The sequence below is a fragment of the Hyaena hyaena genome, unplaced genomic scaffold (genome assembly GCF_003009895.1).
Source record: "Hyaena hyaena isolate Hyena2069 unplaced genomic scaffold, ASM300989v1 scaffold_99, whole genome shotgun sequence".
Lineage (NCBI taxonomy): Eukaryota > Metazoa > Chordata > Mammalia > Carnivora > Hyaenidae > Hyaena > Hyaena hyaena.
Genome location: NW_024080731.1, coordinates 2160123 through 2177498, shown reverse-complemented (window position 1 = coordinate 2177498; position 17376 = coordinate 2160123). Strand labels below are relative to the sequence as shown.

At 40.6% G+C, this 17376-nt stretch overlaps 1 protein-coding gene across 1 annotated transcript in view; it reads right to left on the bottom strand.

Annotated features, from left to right (window-relative positions):
• Positions 1 to 9595: 9595 nt before the first annotated feature.
• Positions 9596 to 17376, bottom strand: part of SYT1 (synaptotagmin 1) — a 554785-nt gene continuing 547004 nt past the window's right edge. Inside the window, exons 10-11 of the mRNA XM_039235556.1 lie at positions 16804 to 16937; positions 9596 to 12670 (exon numbers count right to left, since the gene is read on the bottom strand). Coding sequence (XP_039091487.1) covers positions 12464 to 12670; positions 16804 to 16937 — 341 coding nt within the window. The 3' untranslated portion in view covers positions 9596 to 12463. The remainder of the gene's footprint in view (positions 12671 to 16803; positions 16938 to 17376) is intronic.

Genomic DNA, 17376 nt, shown 5'->3' with positions numbered 1-17376 from the left:
TGATCATTTCTTTATATGAAAGCAATATAAAAACTATAGAGATATTCCTATTCTTTTTTTAATACTTAGTCTTTGAAATCTGGTGTGTATTTTACACATAAATCACATCTCAACTTGAATCAGACCCATTTCAAATGTGCAATAGCCCCATGTGGCTAGTAACTATTATTTTGGACATTGCTCTTCTAACCAGTAGGGTAAGGACAGAGGAAAGCAACTTAGTATAAGGAAGACATGTGTGATGGCTTAATTGTATGTGTCAGTTTTCTGGGTCACAGAGCTCAGACATTTGGTCAAACATTACTCTGGCTATTTCTCTGAAGGTGTTTTTTTGGATGAGATTCACAATTAAATCAATAGATTTTGAGTAAAGCAGATTACCCTCCATAATGTAGATGGGCCTCATCCCATCAGTTGAAGGCCTTAATAAAACAAGGACTGACGTCTACCGAGCAAGAAAGAATTCTGCCAGCAGACTGCCTTTGGACTTGAACTGCAACTCTCTTCGGAGTCTCCACCAGCATGTGCGCCATTTCCTTAAAACAAAGCTCTCTCTCCCTATATACACACACACATTCTATTGGTTCTGTTTCTCTGAAGAACCCTAATGTAGCATGCATCAGAGACAAAGGAAAGACACGCACCTTGTCTAAACCTCCTCCCCTCCCTGTGCCCAGAATCCAGAGTTTTATAGAATAGCAAGCAGTCTGGGATTGGGTAAATGGGGCCCTATACTGCCCCAGCTGGTGAGAGGAAGGGAACAGGAAGGGTCTGTGTTGGGATAGATGTTGGAAAGAGAGAGCATATTCTGTTTCAAGTAAGAGAGAGGCCCAGGGATGTTTACTCTATAGCCCTGGGAGGACTGGTTTCACTTGGGGTGAAGCATTTTGAATTATGTCAAGGGACAAAGGGATGGGCGGCCAGGGCCACTGTAACACAAGTTACTACAGATCGGATGGCTTAAACAGCACACATTTATTTTCTCCCAGTTCTGGGGACTAGTCCAAGATCAAGGTGCCAGCAGAGCCAATCTCCTCCGAGGGCTCTGTCCTTGGCTTGCAGATGGCCGCCCCCTTGCTGCCTCTGCACATCGCCTTCCCTCTGTGTGCACACACCCTGGTGTGCCCGCGTGTGTCCTAATCTCCTTTTTAACATAAGGACACCAGTCAGGTTGGATTATGGCCCACCCTAAGGGGCTCGTTTTAACTTAACCACCTCTTTCAAAGCCCTATCTCCAAATATAGTCCCATTCTGAAGTGCTGGGCATTATCACTTTAACATGTGAATTTTGGGGAAACACATTTCAGTTCATAATGTGATCCCAGTTCAGTCTCCCTCACAGACTCCCAACCAATTAGCACTTACATCACAGTAAGGATGGAATAAATATGCAGAGAGGGTATACTTCTTTCTAAGGAACTCTCCGTGAAGTAGGATGATGGGTTCCAAGGGTGCCGATGGCCTGATCCTGCCCATGGTGCTGCAAGCAGTGAGCATCCTGGCTGGAGGCAATGCAAAAGTTAATGAGTCACTCAGCCCATAAATTACTGTCCCAGGCCTCCCTAATTTGAATCACCAGGACTGAGTCCTGGCTGTGAGAAGCACAGCAGCACAAATTTTGGGGAAATGTGAGAAAATGAAGCAACTGTGGCACCGACAGGAAATTAGGCACCTATCTTCCAATTCCTTCTTATACTTTATAAATCATCTTAGTATCTTACGTTTGCTGGAGGAAGCATTGCTTTAATATTTTGAAATGTGTTCATTTTCCCCTGAAAAATAATTTTAAAAAATTCTACCAGATCTTCAAAAAACTCGAATCTTTCAGGCATTGTTATTCTAAGGAGCACCGTTGTTTGCCTAAGTGTGAGAGGCATTTGGGGATAGGAAGAACCATGTGTGGGCTAGAAAGACACAGCAATAATGAACTCAGCCTGACACCTTAAGTTGTGCTTCACAGAGAGAGTGACAGTGCAGTGCATTTGGAAATAAATGTCACATCTCTTCTTCCCCAAATTGCCTGAGTCTCTCCACACCCTTCCTTCCCACCTCGCTCACCAACCTGTAGGATTTTGTCAGGAAATTTCAGGTGGGAGGGACAGACTAAGTGAAGGCATGCATGTGTGAGAACTCGTGGATTGGTTCAGAGAATTGTATAGCCAGAGTCTGGAGCAGGGTTTGAAGGAGAGGGAGGGAGGTGGTTCATCTCTGGGCGCAGCGTTGATACAACACTGAAGAATTTAAACATTGGTCTGTAAAGAAGGGAAAACGAGAGGTTTTTTTTAAGAACAGTGACATAACTTGAATCTAGTCAGTAGATTACAGCTGCCTGTACTTGCATAGCTTGTGAGCTACAAATGGCTTCTACATTTTTAAAAGGTTGGAAAGAAAGGAAGGAAGCATGGCCAGACAAAGAGAAGATGCAACAGAGAACACATTACCCACAAGATCCCAAATATTTGCAATCTGTCTCTTTCCAGGTAAAGTTTGCCAAATCCAGGCTACTTTAAAAAATAACTGCCATTTATTGCGTGCTATTTAATGCCAGGTTTTAATATCCATTATTTTTAACTTGCAAAATTAAGGGACTTGTCCAGGGCTATGCAGCTAAAGGAATGAACCAGGACTGGAGTCCAGGCTGCCAGCTGTCAGGCTGGTGCTCTGGACAGTGAGAGCTGGGACAGGGGAGGGTATGCTTAGGGAGAGTCACTGTGGGACTCCTTGATCCTGAAGGGGAGCTGTGATGCAAGTACGAATGAGACGCGTGATGGTGGAAGTAGAGAGCAGGGAGGGATCTAAGAAGCTCCACAGTGCTGACTAAAGGATGCGACATGAAGCTGAGGGAGAGGGAGTCACATCGGAACACTCTTTCTCCTGAGCCATTCTCTTCCTTAACGTTCTCTCCAGCCACTCTCTCTCCTCAGGCTCTCCACCAGTGGTTTTGTCATGCTGTTGATTTTTTTAACCAAATTGCTTGGAGTAGTGAAGAGGACAGTGGTCCCTGAATGGAGAGGTTCATATTCCAGCTCTGCACCTGTCATTACCGAGGCACATGCCCCTCCACAGCTGTCAGACAGTAAAAGCATAGGACTCACAGTTGGGGACACTGTGGGAAACTGGAACAGATAATATCAAGGACAGTATATTTTGGTGGAATCTTCCAAGAAACCAAATTGGAAAATTCTAGAAACGTATCAAAGAAAATAAATAGATAAGATCTATTTAATAATAGATATTGATAGAGTAATAGAAAAATAAGTAAAATCTCATGAAAGTATCCATTGCAATGTTACTTAGGTAAGAAATAAATTAGTAACAACTTAAATATCTGATATGAGGGAAATGGTTGAGTAAGTTTTTATTTATCTACCTGGAGAAAAATCAGATGGCCATTAAAAATAAGCCTGGGTGGCTTGGTTGGTTAAGCATCCAACTTCATTCAGCTCAGGTAATGATCTCATGGTTTGTGAGTTCGGGCCCTGCATCTGGCTCTGTGCTGACAGCCCAGAGCCTGGAGACTGCTTCAGATTCTGTATCTCCCTCTTTCTCTCTGCCCCTCCCCTGCTCATGTTCTTTCTCTCTCTCTCTAAAAATAAACATTAAAAAAAATTTTTTTTTAAATAAAAGTTGTAAAGACTATGGGACAACAAGAAACAAGGCTTGTTTTTCACATTAAGTGAAAGAAATTAAATTGTATGTACACTAATGAGTAAAACTATTTAAAAAGTGAATGTACATGGACCAATATATGAAAACAATAAGGGTGTAGTAGAGTGATTTTTTTCCTATTTCCCTTCATTCCTGTCAAGTTTCTATAATATTTTTTTATGAATTCAAGAATCTAAAATCATGTTAATGTCTCAATGTCTTCAGAAAAAGGCTGCTTAGGGGCGCCTGGGTGGCTTAGTCGGTTAAGCGTCCGACTTTCGCTTAGGTCATGATCTCGCGGTTTGTGGGTTCGGGCCCCGCGTCGGGCTCTGTGCTGACTGCCAGCTTGGAGCCTGGAGCCTGTTTCAGTCTGTGACTCCCTCTCTCTCTGACCCTCCCCTGCTCACGCTGTCTCTCTCTGTCTCTCCTAGAAATAAATTTAAAAAAAATTAAAAAATTATAAATAAAAAAAAAAGAAAAAGGCTGCTTAAAATTCATAGCAGATGATTAGTTTTCCTGACAATAAATAGGAAGATGAATAGATGTTTTCAGGTAATTGAAAAGTATTGCGTACTTTTAACGTTTTCTTTCCAATGGTGTTTTTGGTCAAAGGGAAGAATGACCGGGGTGTTGCTGTGGCCTGAGTTTGTGCCTTCCGTGTCCCTCCTCTCAGGGTGGAGGTATACCAGGTGCCAAAGAGTAGACACCTGCTGTTTTTGTCTGCCCAGTATTCACTTTTCTTTCCTGGTAACAGCATTGTGATTTGCCTTTGAGGAATTGTCCTTATGTCATCTCTGTGGCTGTAGGGCTGCGGACATAACCTAGGTTTGGCCAAAGCGAACACAGCGTCATCTGGACCCAATGATCATTTTAAGGAGGGCATGTGGCCCAAGCATCTATATGTCCGGTCTGGGGATTTTGGTGATATAATTGTGAAAGTGGCACTCTCTGCAAGCATGCTGAGCTGGAAGAATAGAAGCTCGGAGCTGCTAGGGGCCATCTGTGCTGCCACATGGTGACACTGGAACTTGATAATGAAGTCAGTACAGAGGACAGTAGAATTAGGAGAGGGAGGAGAGAGAGAGAGAGAGAGAGAGAGAGAATGAGAGAGAGAACAGGGACAGGGAGAATGAATGGGAATCATAACATTGAGACACTTGATCTAGCTGTTTCCACGTGTAATCATACTTTCCTGGTTAGATGATCCAGTAGTTCCTCTCTCTGTCTCTGAGTCTCTTTCTCTCTTCCTCTCCTCATTTCATCTTTCCCTCTCTCTTTTCTTTAATCCAATTTAAATTGAGTTCTTTCCACAGACAACTCAAACAATCCTGCCTATATAGGATGTCCACACTTTGCTGTCCCCCCACCCCCATCTCCCTAGTCCAGAGGCCGTAGGAAGGTGACAGTGGTAAAGTGGACAGCCAAGGAGGAAGTGGCTTGTTTGGTACAAAATGCTCTTCAACCTGTGTGCACCCAGGCAGCAGCAAGTACATTTCGCACAGGGCAAATGACTTTGCTGACAGGATGGTTATTACTGTCAAAGAAAAGGGATGAGTGTGGGAGCTTTAGGGATGTGCATTGGTGGGGGAGGGTAAAATAATCAATATGTCTGAAATGCAGATTTAAAAAATTCAAGCAACTTACCGCCAGCCTCAGAACTTTGATCACACAAATCATCAGAAGGTTCACATGGTGTTTTTATTACTGCTCCCTGTTGATGGTTCCTCCTACATAATTATTACTCTGTATGCTTTGGAAAATTTCTTTGTACATTTAGTATCAGGCTATATCTCATTTTTATTCTCCTCCTCTTTTACCTTCTTATTCCAAAATCACTGACTGTTTTACAGTAAAAATTTGTGTGCAGCTTAAATCACTTGCTAAACATCAAAGAGCCTTGTGCATTTATAATAAAGATGTTTTGCAGGGTGGGGATAATGGCAATCATGATTGGAATTTTCAAATCTGTAATAGTCAACTCTCTGCATAAATGGAATAAGAATGTGATTCCTACACTTCTGTTTCATCAAGGCTGGGATAGCTTGTGTGGTTCAGATAGGAACACCTGAATTCTCCAGGGAAGAAACAAGAGTATTCAGAAAGCCTATGCAGCTGCTAAAGGTTTCCTAATGTTATGGACTGAATGTGTGTTTCCCCCCACCCTGAATTCTTATGTGGAAATCCTAACCACCATTATGATTGTATTAGGTCATGAGGGTGGAAGCCTCATGAATGGGATTAGTGCCCTGATAAAAGAGACCGTGGAGAGCAACCCCATGGTGAGACACAGCAAGAAGATGGCCTCCCAACAGACACTGAATCTGCTGGTACTTTGGTCTTGGACTTCCCATCCTTCAGAACTGTGAGAAATAAATATGTGTTGCTTAAACCACTGTCTATAGTACTATTGTTACAGTAGCATGAATGGACTAAGACATTTAATGTATTGGTCATTTGCCTCTTTGTTTTCCATCCTCATTTCCACCTTGCTGTGCTCTGCTATGTACATGGTGGGGGGGTGGGGGGAGGGTGGCTCTAAGACCCAGAAGACTCTTCCCTAAGTTTTCTTTAGGTTTTCCTAATGCGTTTCTTGGTTGAACTGGAAGGTAAGAGGAGAAAAGATCCTGTTTCTGCTTCTAGCTTCTGGTGGCTTTGCCCTAATCATAGTAGGCTGCGCTGGATCAGTTCCAGAACCTCCAGTGTGGAGTGTCTTTCTTGGTCCCAGCACCAGCACCTGATGCGCTTTGGTGGTCCAGGAAAAGGGGCTCCATGGTACCTTCCCTACATTCTAGCCCCACCTTTAGAGTTCTCGTTCTATGGTAACACTATCTTCTCCATTTTGTTTTCCCAGACTTGGGTGGTGTTTATGGGCTGAATTGTGCCCCACCCTCCAAATTCGTATGTTGAAGTTCTAACCCTCAATACCTCAGAATCTGATTTTATTTGGAGATAGGGTTCTTAAAGGGGCCATTAAGTTAAAATGAGGTGGTGAGTGTGGACCCTAATTCAGCATGATTCACGTCCTCATAGAGAGGGGAGGTTGGAACGCAGACACACATAGAAGGAAGACCATGTGAAGACAAAGGGACCAGATGGCCATCTACAAGCCAAAGAGAGAGGCGTCAGAAGAAACCAGCTCTGCCAACACTTTGATCTAGGATTTCTAGCTTCCAGAACTGTAAGAAAATAAATTTTCCTTGTTTTGGCCACCAGGTCTGTGGTATTTGTTAGGGCAATCCTAGCATACAAATCACATGTGGCATCTATTAATCTCTGGGTTAACCCACTGTTTGTACTCTGCCTTCTCAGCCCTTCTATGGGGCCATTTTCATAAATTTACTCTTTGAAATACCTGGAATAGTTTGGTTGTCCTGACTAAAACACCTAATAAATATCTTAAGTGTGTGTGTCTTTTAAAAAAATTTTTTTAACGCTCATTTATTTTTGAGAGAGAGAGACAGAAACAGAGACAGAGACAAAGTGCAAGTAGAGGAGGGGCAGAGAGAAAGGGAGACACAGAATCCTAAGCAGGCTCCAGGCTCTGAGCTGTAAGCACAGAGCCCAACACAGACCTCTAATTCATAAACCATGAGACCATGACCTGAGCCAAAGTCAGATGCTCAACCAACTGAGTCAGCCAGGTGTGCCCCCTAAGTGTATGTGTCTTAAACCTAAAAACCTTTTGGGAAAACAAACATTGACAAAAGGGTGGGGTAATGGTTTTTGTTTTTTGGGGTTTTTTTGGTAATTCATTTAAGAAATATTCTTTAGGGGTGCCCTCTGGGTGACTCAGTTGGTTGAGCATCTGACTTCTGCTCAGGTTACCATCTCATGGTTCATGGGTTTGAGCCCTGCACTGGGCTCTGTGCTCATAGTCCAGAGCCTGGAGCTTACTTCGGATTCTGTGTCTCCCTCTCTTTCTGCCTCTCCCCCACTCACACACTCTCTCTCAAAAAATGAATAAATATTAAAAGAAAAGATTTTTAAAAATTCTTTAAATGGTTTTGTACCTGATTTAGAGAGCTATTTAAGAAAAACAAAATTCTCACTCTTAAAAACCAAATAATTATAAAAAAAAAAAAAAAAAAAAAAAAAAAAAAAAAAAAAAAAAAAAAAAAAAAAAAAAAAAAAAAAAAAAAAAAAAAAAAAAAAAAAAAAAACCAAATAATTATATTTATAATGATGATTTAAAAAAATTATTTTAGTTTTTAATTTAAAAAACTTTTATTATTTTTATTTAAATTTACATCCAAGTTAGTTAGCATATGGTACAATAATGATTTCAGGAGTAGATTCCTTAATGCCCCTTACCCTTTTAACCCACCCCCCCTCCCATAACCCATCCAGTAACCCTCTGTTTGTTCTCCATATTTAAGAGACTCTTGTGTTTTGTCCCCCTCCCTGTTTTCATATTATTTTTGCTTCTCTTCCCTTATGTTCATCTGTTTTGTATCTTAAAGTCCTCATATGGGTGAAGTCATATGATATTTGTCTTTCTCTGACTGACTAATTTCACTTAGCATAATACCCTCTAGTTCTATCCACGTAGTCTCAAATGACAAGATTTCATTCTTTTTGATTGCCGAGTAACACTCCATTGTATATGTACACCGCCACTGATTTCTTTTTTTGTTTTGCTTTGTTTTTGTACCTAATTCTAAGTGGGCCTTAAATTTCCTTTTCTCAACTTAACGTTTAGTACTCCGTCAACTGTTTCCTTAGAGTGTATACAATTGAATGGTCTTCACCCTGACTGTCTAGGCTGTTTTGGCTTAGTCCCTATCCCTATTTGGCAATGCCTAATAAAAGCTGGCTGAAGGGGACATGGTGTAGCCAGCTTTGATAATGAGATAAATTTTGCCACAGTCTTGCCTACTCTCTGACTTGGATACCTCCTACCAGTTCTCTCAGGACTTACCTCTCGAACTTTTCTTGATCTCTCCTCCCCTAAACAATTCTAGGCTGGTATCCTCAGCATACAGATTCTGAGATGAAGGGGTTTTACGGAGGAGTGCTCTTGGGAACAACACCTGTACAGGAGTGAGGAAAATGGATTGGGGAGAGGGAGAAGGTGAACCGCACAGCAGTTGCAATAACCCTTCTCAACGAACCCTTGGGGCTGGAAATCGAGATATCGCTTCAGAAAGGGCCTGCATGGGCCCACTGAATGTGGCCGGGGAGGACGCATGACCTTAGTTATGTGGCTTCCTCAGTAGAGGGCAGAGGGACACTCTGTGAGACGCCATCAGGCAAGGCTTCTAGCAGCTGCAGGCTGACTGCCTCAGTGCCAAAGGGGATCAGGGTGGCACCTCATGGTGTTCACCATGATTGGTCTAGAGAAGGTTCTCAGACACTCAGACATCATTGTGTGTTGTGACAGTGTGGCTGTATTGTGACTGGGCTCCCTGGGGCCAGTTGTACCTTATTACTTTATTTGTTGCATCTCCGGCATCCAGTAAAAACATGGTATACGGTAGGCACTAATGAATGTGAATTTAGTGGAGGAAAGATGTTTACTTATTTTATCTAGTAATTGCAATGGCAATAGGCAGGGTATTTAATGTGTCAAGCCCTCCTCTGGAAACGGAATTAAAAAAATCTTCTTTTCAGTCCCATTTTGGAGAGGCTATGTGACTTAAGCCATAGAATGAAAACCCAGGAGGACCCATCTTAGGCAAAGCAGAAAGCCTGAAAGCATGCCGGATGAATTGATCATAAACAGGAAGAGAGAATCACGTGTTGAGAAAGAAGAACGCTGGGACAGGACGGCCATGCTGTCTGGGCATTGTTCTCCCTCCGGCCATTCTATATTCACAGGCGTGACTCCGGGACAGGCATTCAGTCTAGGCTTTTTTCAGCTGCTGCTGCTTCCGGCGGCCCCCAAAGTCCACAGGCCACGGACTCAGCAGCAGAGTCAAGTAAGAAGAAGAGTTGAAAGGCGGCAACATCAACAGGAAATAAAACATTTTTATTGAATATCCATGTAATATGTTAAGTCATTTTTAACAACAATCAGAAAACTACTGTGGGGTCACTACACAAAGTGAAACGAAATTTAAACCACCTCATCAAAAATGAAGGTAAATACAGCTAAAGTAGTTGGCTCGCGGGCCACGAGCCATATGGCAGAAGAAAACACCCCAACATTTCTACAAGATACAGAGAAAACCCACACATAGAAACACTCAAGCAGGCAGTAAATATACACAAAGGCAACTAGGATCTTTCTAGAGCATCAGCTTCTAATACTTTACACAGCTTTGTCAGAAAGGTACATGTGGCGTATCTGAGGATGGGTCTTGGTCTTAAAGCAGGTCCGGTCACTGACTTGTGAAAGATGGCGTAGTACCAACTAATTCTATGGTGACAGTCCCATGTCTGGCAGTGTTGCGAGAGAATGCATTAGTAGTACTTTAATGCAAGAAATAATGTGTATCCGGCAGCTCGAACCTGCTTGCTTTAAAGTGTTGTTTCAGTGTGAACAACTGAAAGCTGCATACAGTGAAATTAAATGTCGGTTTCTGGTACGGAAGGGATTTTTAAAAGTCAGTCAACTCCCTCTCTTTGGTAGGGCTTGGTCTTTTAAATTGGACAGATTCTCATTTGACTCTTCCGTTCAAATTGATATTTAATCTCACATCATGACTTGTGGCTCTTTGATTACCTATGTTTTTTTAAAAAAGTATGGACCATCCACAGAAGAGGGAGATGCTATTCTCCTTTGTCCTTTGTGTCTGTCCCAGTTCTAACAAGTTTGCTGTGACTGGGCCGAAAGGCCAAGGGCTTCCCTCTTTTTTGATGAGAAAAGAATAATGACGGGAATTCTAGTTTTATCAGGAAACAACCAGCCCCACGTGTGAAGCCTCCCATGAGCCCTTTGTGAACTCTCTATAGGTTTTAAAAATGTGGCATGGCATCCTAACGTCTGAACATGAGGCGAATGCTTGGTTTTCCTCCATTGTGTTTTGGTATTTGTGAACGTAAGCTTTCACTTCAAGGCATCACTGCTGTCTGTGGCCTGGGAGTTACACGGGGTCACAGAAGTGAGCGGCTGCAGCGTGAGCCAACAGGCTGCCCTTCCACAAACTGGTTGTCCGCCCTAGTTGGGGAGGGTATGGAATATTGCACAGTGCTTGACAAAATGCTGTGTGTTCCACCCCATTCTGTGTGTCTCTCTTGTCCTATGCATAGCTTTTTCAGTTCGGAATTGGTCCTTTGTAATGAGAACTGTTTGTGCTACACACACCTTGGGCAGTGCAGTAGGAGGGAATGGCAGTATTGTTACAACATCACTACGGAATAAACTGAGTGCTATCCACTGAGGAAACTACGTGTCTAAGCACACACGGCAGTCACAGTGTTACACAGAGCAGTCCTTGAAGACTCTTATGGAATGACTAGTAGCTTCGTAATAGTGCCATTTACTACATAATGACATCGGAAACAATTAAAAACTTCTCCTAAGTCAAGCGGCTAGTATACGTAAGAGGTTGCTTCAGTTTGCTAGAACTTGTTCTTGGTATTGTTTCACCTTTTTTTTTTAAAGGACAAATTAAAACTTATTTAAGTAAAAAGAGCATATAAAAAGATCACTAGCTGTCTGTTTTGGCTTAATTGAAGTGCATTCAGAACTATGGCTAATTGTTTATTTTTTTCATCTTTTGATGGGATTACAATACTGTCTGTTTACCACAAAGTAATTTTGTGTCATAAGCACAGATTGCTGTGTTAAAAATATTCTGCATTCCTTCTAATATGGTTTTGTGTAATAAAATATTTTGTTACAAAGTCAAATGTGCAAACCTTTTGGAATTATTATAGGTATGAAATCCGGAACAGAATTCACAGGATGCACATTTTGTATAAAGGTGATAACGGAGAGCTACTTTTTTTTTTTCTTTTTAAATAGTCAGGCAATATTTCAGAAACGCTGACTTCTCCCCTCAGCTTCTTCCCACCCACCCTATCCCCAGACAAATGCACACGCACACAAGCACACACACATACGCGCACAGGCACACGGAACACCGTCATATTGTTACTCTGTATGCGGTGATAGGAAGTCATTGGCTCCTGTTCAGTTGCTTCCTCGAATGTGAGAGTGAAGCCCTTGTTTCGGTTTTGTAGATATGTACAGACAGATGCTATTCTGGTTTGTGGCTATGCTTCCTGGAGGTCAGTCTGGACGCTGCTCAGATCATGCTAATTTGCCTGTGAGGAAATTCTACAAAATTGGAGTCACCCACCAAATATGTGGTGTAGGTGTATCTTGGTACTCAAGTGATTCAATAGAAAGCTCAGGTTTAAGTTGTCCTTTAAGATGTCAGTTTCACTGTACGAGTGCCTTACAAGTTGATATTTTTGCTGGAATGCAGACAATACTATATTTACCATATAATATATTATCAGCTCTCCTATATCAGTCAATTTACATAATTTAAAATAGAACATCTTATTAAAAACATCTAGATATACACAGATTAGGAAACGCTTACAACATACAAATACACAAACTAGAAATAAATCTTTACCATACTGGTATATACAACGGTGTGATACAATAAATAATTTCAGTCATGCTCTATCTACACATCATATTGCTTAAAAGAAGAGTGGATCTGGAGGGCAGTGGCATGATGAAGGGCTTAGGGACTCTCTACGTTTAAATTTGTGCAAATTAAAACAGGAGTTGAAGTACCACTGAATTGTGTTAGGAATGCATGGCTGGAAAAATGAAAGGACCCATATTACTGAGGTATTTACAGATACTGGCTAAAGAGCACTATGTGGGCAGATGCAGAAAGGCTTCTCTCCTTTACTTCTTGACCGCCAGCATGGCGTCAACCTCCTCCTCTACCTGCAGGGTGTGCCACTGCGCGATGGGGCGCCTGGGGTTGGCCAGCATGTCTGACCAGTGTCGCAGCTCCGCCCCGGTGCTATTGTAGCCCACAAAGACTTTGCCGATGGCATCGTTCTTGCCAATCTTGTCATAGTCCAAAACAGTTACCACCACTTGCACTTTCTGAAAGAGGACACAAAATAAACATTACTCATCCAGCCCTACAGATAAAGGCCCATTGCAAAGCTTCCTTCAGATCTAAGCAATGGGAAGAACCGATCTCCAAACACCAAACAAGACTGAAAACGACTTGAAGACAAAAACCTGAGTCCGATCCCTATTTCACCGTCACTACATCAACATCGTCACCTTCTTCAGTATCTTCAAAATACTGAATAAATGTTAATTTTTGTTAGGTATTTGGGACCATTCTAAGTCTTCTACATGAACTACTCAGTTACTTCTCACAATAGATCCTATTAATACTGCCATTGTTGAGCTAAGATGCTGGGAAGCTCTCTGCCTGGAGTCACATAAGGAATGAGTGGTTTGGTTTTCAGTCTGTGCCGTAACCCATGGTGCTGTGTTGTCTTTGTCAACTGTGTCCACCTCTGAGTTCATTTGTTTCAATCGCCTCATTAGCAAGAGTTCTGGCATTGGTATTCGGTACAATCATCACGTGATTATTGTGAGAATTAAATGTGACAATAGAGTGAAAGGCTTTAAAAAGTCATAACTAAAAATATTTTTCCTACTTATGCATTTTCTCAATGAACATTTACGGAGTAACTGTAGTGTATCCAGCACTGATCTCAGATGGAAATAACCTTTCAGGCCACACAAGATTTACTTCAGTTATTCCATTACATTGTGAGAGTTTATTTAATAACTTACGCTTTTGAACTGCCTGAATTGACGAAAGCAAACCCATGCCATTATGATATGAAAGACACACTTTTTCAAAGCACACTTTAGTTCTGCTTCCTAAGTAATGGATTTGCTTAGTCAAAATACGTGATGGCTCTAATCTAGAAACTGAGTGTAAAGATAAAAGAAGAGCTTAGAATAAAGTAGAATGCATAGCTTTTGGTGGCCAGAGTTAAAAGGCACAGAAAATGTAATGATGGAAGCCAGGGCAGGACGGAGCTCCTGCTGGGTTATGGCCCTTTTTGGACTTTGTAATCTGAGCACTGCATTATTGTACCAATGTGCTAAGAGATGGCACCCATGTACAGCTTCACATCAGAGAAAATGACCACTTTTGGAAATGGAATTTAGAATGTAAAATGCAACACACTGGCAATAAAGGAAACAAACTCCATCTTCCCTTGTGCGGAACTTGGATTGATTCCATTATCAAGGGAATCGTCTATCCATTGGATGGTTTTTGGAACAGAATCAGTTTGGTTCTCAGAAAAGTTCTCAGAACTTTGGTCAAGCAAATTCATCAGGATGAAATCATATTGCAGGGAAAGGGGGTGGGGTAGGAGCATTAGAGATATTATGCACGAAAGTAACAAGGTTTGTGGAGGTTGGAGTGAATGGCTGGAGTGGGTTTTGATGATTTCACCTAGGAATGTACTGATTAATAGCACTTAAGACAAAATATCCTTATGAAGGCCTTGGATTAATTTTTCCAGCTGCATAGGTAGTTTATTTATACATTTTTAGGGGAGAGACTACAACATTTACATGTGCTTTTGGAAATCAGCATGTTTTGCTTATAATATACTTCATAGGGATAGAGACAAATAGAAAGGAAATAATCTTACAATCTCAGAAGAAAGGAAACCTAGACCCTTATTTTGGTATGGAAAAGGCTCAATTGTTTCTCTAGGGAAATGTGAAGAGTAGACCAAACTAACAAGAAGCAGAAGAGGAGGGACACAGTCAAAGCTGTGCTCGTTATTTCCATGCCTAATGTACTCAGCGAAGGGCTCAGGTTCTGTCTGTCCTCACAGAATGTTATCACCTCTAAAATGCTGCCCCAGAAACCCAGCATATGTCTTATTTGAAATGTGCTACATTTTTAATATATTTGCATTTGATGCAATTTATAGTTGAAAAAAACATTTATTTTTGCTAAAGGTGTAGAACTGTAGCTCAAAGAAAGTTTACAATAGGATTTTTCATCTCAATACCCTGCTTTATATTGTTTTGTAGAATAAAAAAAGAACAAAACTCCAGGAGATGTTAGTTTCCATAGGAATGGCTTCTTAGAACTCAAAAAGAGTTCACTGAACAAATATTGCAAAATAAACTGGAGAAAACTGGATGTTTTAGGGATTTACCAGTGGGCCCAAAGCAGTGGCCTCACTAGTTCAGGTTGGTAAACAAGTGATTGGGGACAGGAAATCAGTGTCCTCTGCAATGTCATTTACTTATGTGACAACTGTTGAAAGTAAATAAGTGTGTGCAATTTGCTACCGTGTGAAAATGCATATGAGAACCATTAGAGAAAGACCATGAACTGATGTGAGGATGGCGGGATTCCTGGTGATTTTTAAAGAACTGCCCTATACAATACAGTAGCATCTGGCCACATGTAGCTATTTAAATTATGAATAAAATTCCTTGATCACACTGGTGGCTGAGGTGCTCACCACCCACTTGAAGCTGGTGACTACTATACTGGACTCCACCAGTGGAAAAACATGTCCATCCTAACAGATACTTCTAATAGAAGGCACTGATTTATATATTGTTTTAATCTTAGATCTATTTTCTAATAAAATGTTAATTTGAAAAAGAGACAAAATTAACACTGTGAATAACAACAATGATGGCAACCACTTTGAGAGCTCCTGTGTGCTTGGAGCCCTTCCACGTGCTTTTATGTGCATAATCTCATGTGGATGTGGAGTCCATTATTCCTATTTTACACACAAGGAAATTCTAAGCCTCGGTTTCCTTATATATAAAATTGGGATAATAACCTCTCTCATAAGGTTATTATAAAGATGCAATAAGGTTATACACAAAGTGCTTAAGTTGGTCACTACAATACATGTAGCTATTATATTAGTTTTCTTCATGGAATAAGGGTATGATTTATTAATTATATATATGTATATATTCTAAGTTACATTTTAGATTAAAAGTAAAAATATGTGGGCACCTGGGTGGTTCAATCAGTTAAGCCTGACTTTTGGTTTTGGTTCAGGTCATGATCTCACAGTTTGTGAGTTCAAACCCCGCATCGGGTTTTGCACTGATGGGGCACAGCTTGCTTGGGATTCTCTCTCTCTCCCTCTCTCTCTGCCCCTCCCCTGCTCGCACTCTGTTTCTCTCTCTCAAAATAAATAAGTAAATAAAGTAAAAATATGCAACTAGAGAATATTTGCTGATTTTTTTTTACATTCGGGACCTTTAGAAATTTCCAGATTATAGTTCTGATGCCTACTTTTTTGTTTCTCCTTCATGTTATGGGCAAGCTTTTGTATGACTAAAAAGATAGACCCACATCAGTTACTCAAAAAAAAATGTAAAAATTGTTTTGCTTTAAGACATTTGACTCTTTGATGTCCATTAAAGATTCGCAAGAAATAGCTGATATTCATTGAATATGAATTTTGAATTTCAATGGTCTCACTATGGATATGAGGTAAGAAAACCTAAATATATTTAAAAATTGCTAAATAATGAGATCATATACTATTGTGGCTATATGTAGCATCCTGTTTTGAACATGTTATCCCCAGGTTCCTTTAATAGAATACTCCTTATCATAACAATTATTATCTGGCAAATATAGGTTCTATCTTTACAAAAGTGTCCATCCATTCCAACTCAGAAAGAGGAAGCTGAATTTAAACAAAATATGACTCAGTTTAATTTGTCTACTGTTAATCACCCTTTAATAATGAAAGATTAAAGATGCTCCATATTTAGTATCAACCAAAATATTTTTTATCTATCTATCTATTTATGTATCTATTTATTTTTGCCATAAAGCTGTGATAAGGACAATTACATTTTATGGCTTGGGAATAAATAGTGAAAGTTCATTTTTCTCTCAGCCTTTTAACCTTTATGTATGTACTTTTTGAGTTAGCAGAGTTGTTCTGTTGATTTTCTTTTTCTGACTTTATTTCTGCGCAACAGAATGCCAGCTGTTTTTAGCTGATGAATAGGCACATCCTGTGCTCTATGTTTTATCATTTCCTTCTGGATGTGGCTTGATTATCAAATGTGCACGGGAATAAGAATGGCAATTCTAATGAAGGCATAAGCACTGATAATTTACAAGGTCTGTGTCTTTATGTGGTCTGAAGAAATAAAATTGAATAGGAAGACAAAATGATGTTTGACATTACCTGGATTTGCTCAAAGGGTACCTCGAAGCTGAATGACTCGTTGTAGTAGGGGTTAAGTGTGTTCTTTTTAATTGTTGTCTTTTTCTTCTTCAGTCTTTTGCCATTCTGCATCAGGTGGATCTTCACATAAGGATCTGAAAAACAGAAACAAAACTTAAAGTGTCAGAGATACATTTTTAGGTTATAATTTAGCTTATTAAGGGGCACCTGGGTGGCTTAGTCGGTTAAGCGTCCGACTTTCACTTAGGTCATGATCTCGCGGTTCGTGGGTTCAAGCCCCGCGTCGGGCTCTGTGCTGACTGCCAGCTCAGAGCCTGGAGCCTGTTTCAGTCTGTGACTCCCTCTCTCTCTGACCCTCCCCTGCTCACACTGTCTCTCTCTCTCCTAGAATAAATAAAAAAACACTAAAAAAAGTCTATAATTTAGCTTATTAAAAACTCAAGTATTCCCAACAACAAAGTCTTGTATAGCATATATTTGATATTTTAAAAAAATGTTAAGCATTCTCTGTTGAAAGATTTTAAGTAACCTATGTGCCAGGTTTTTGCTATGATATCTCAATATTTATAGCTG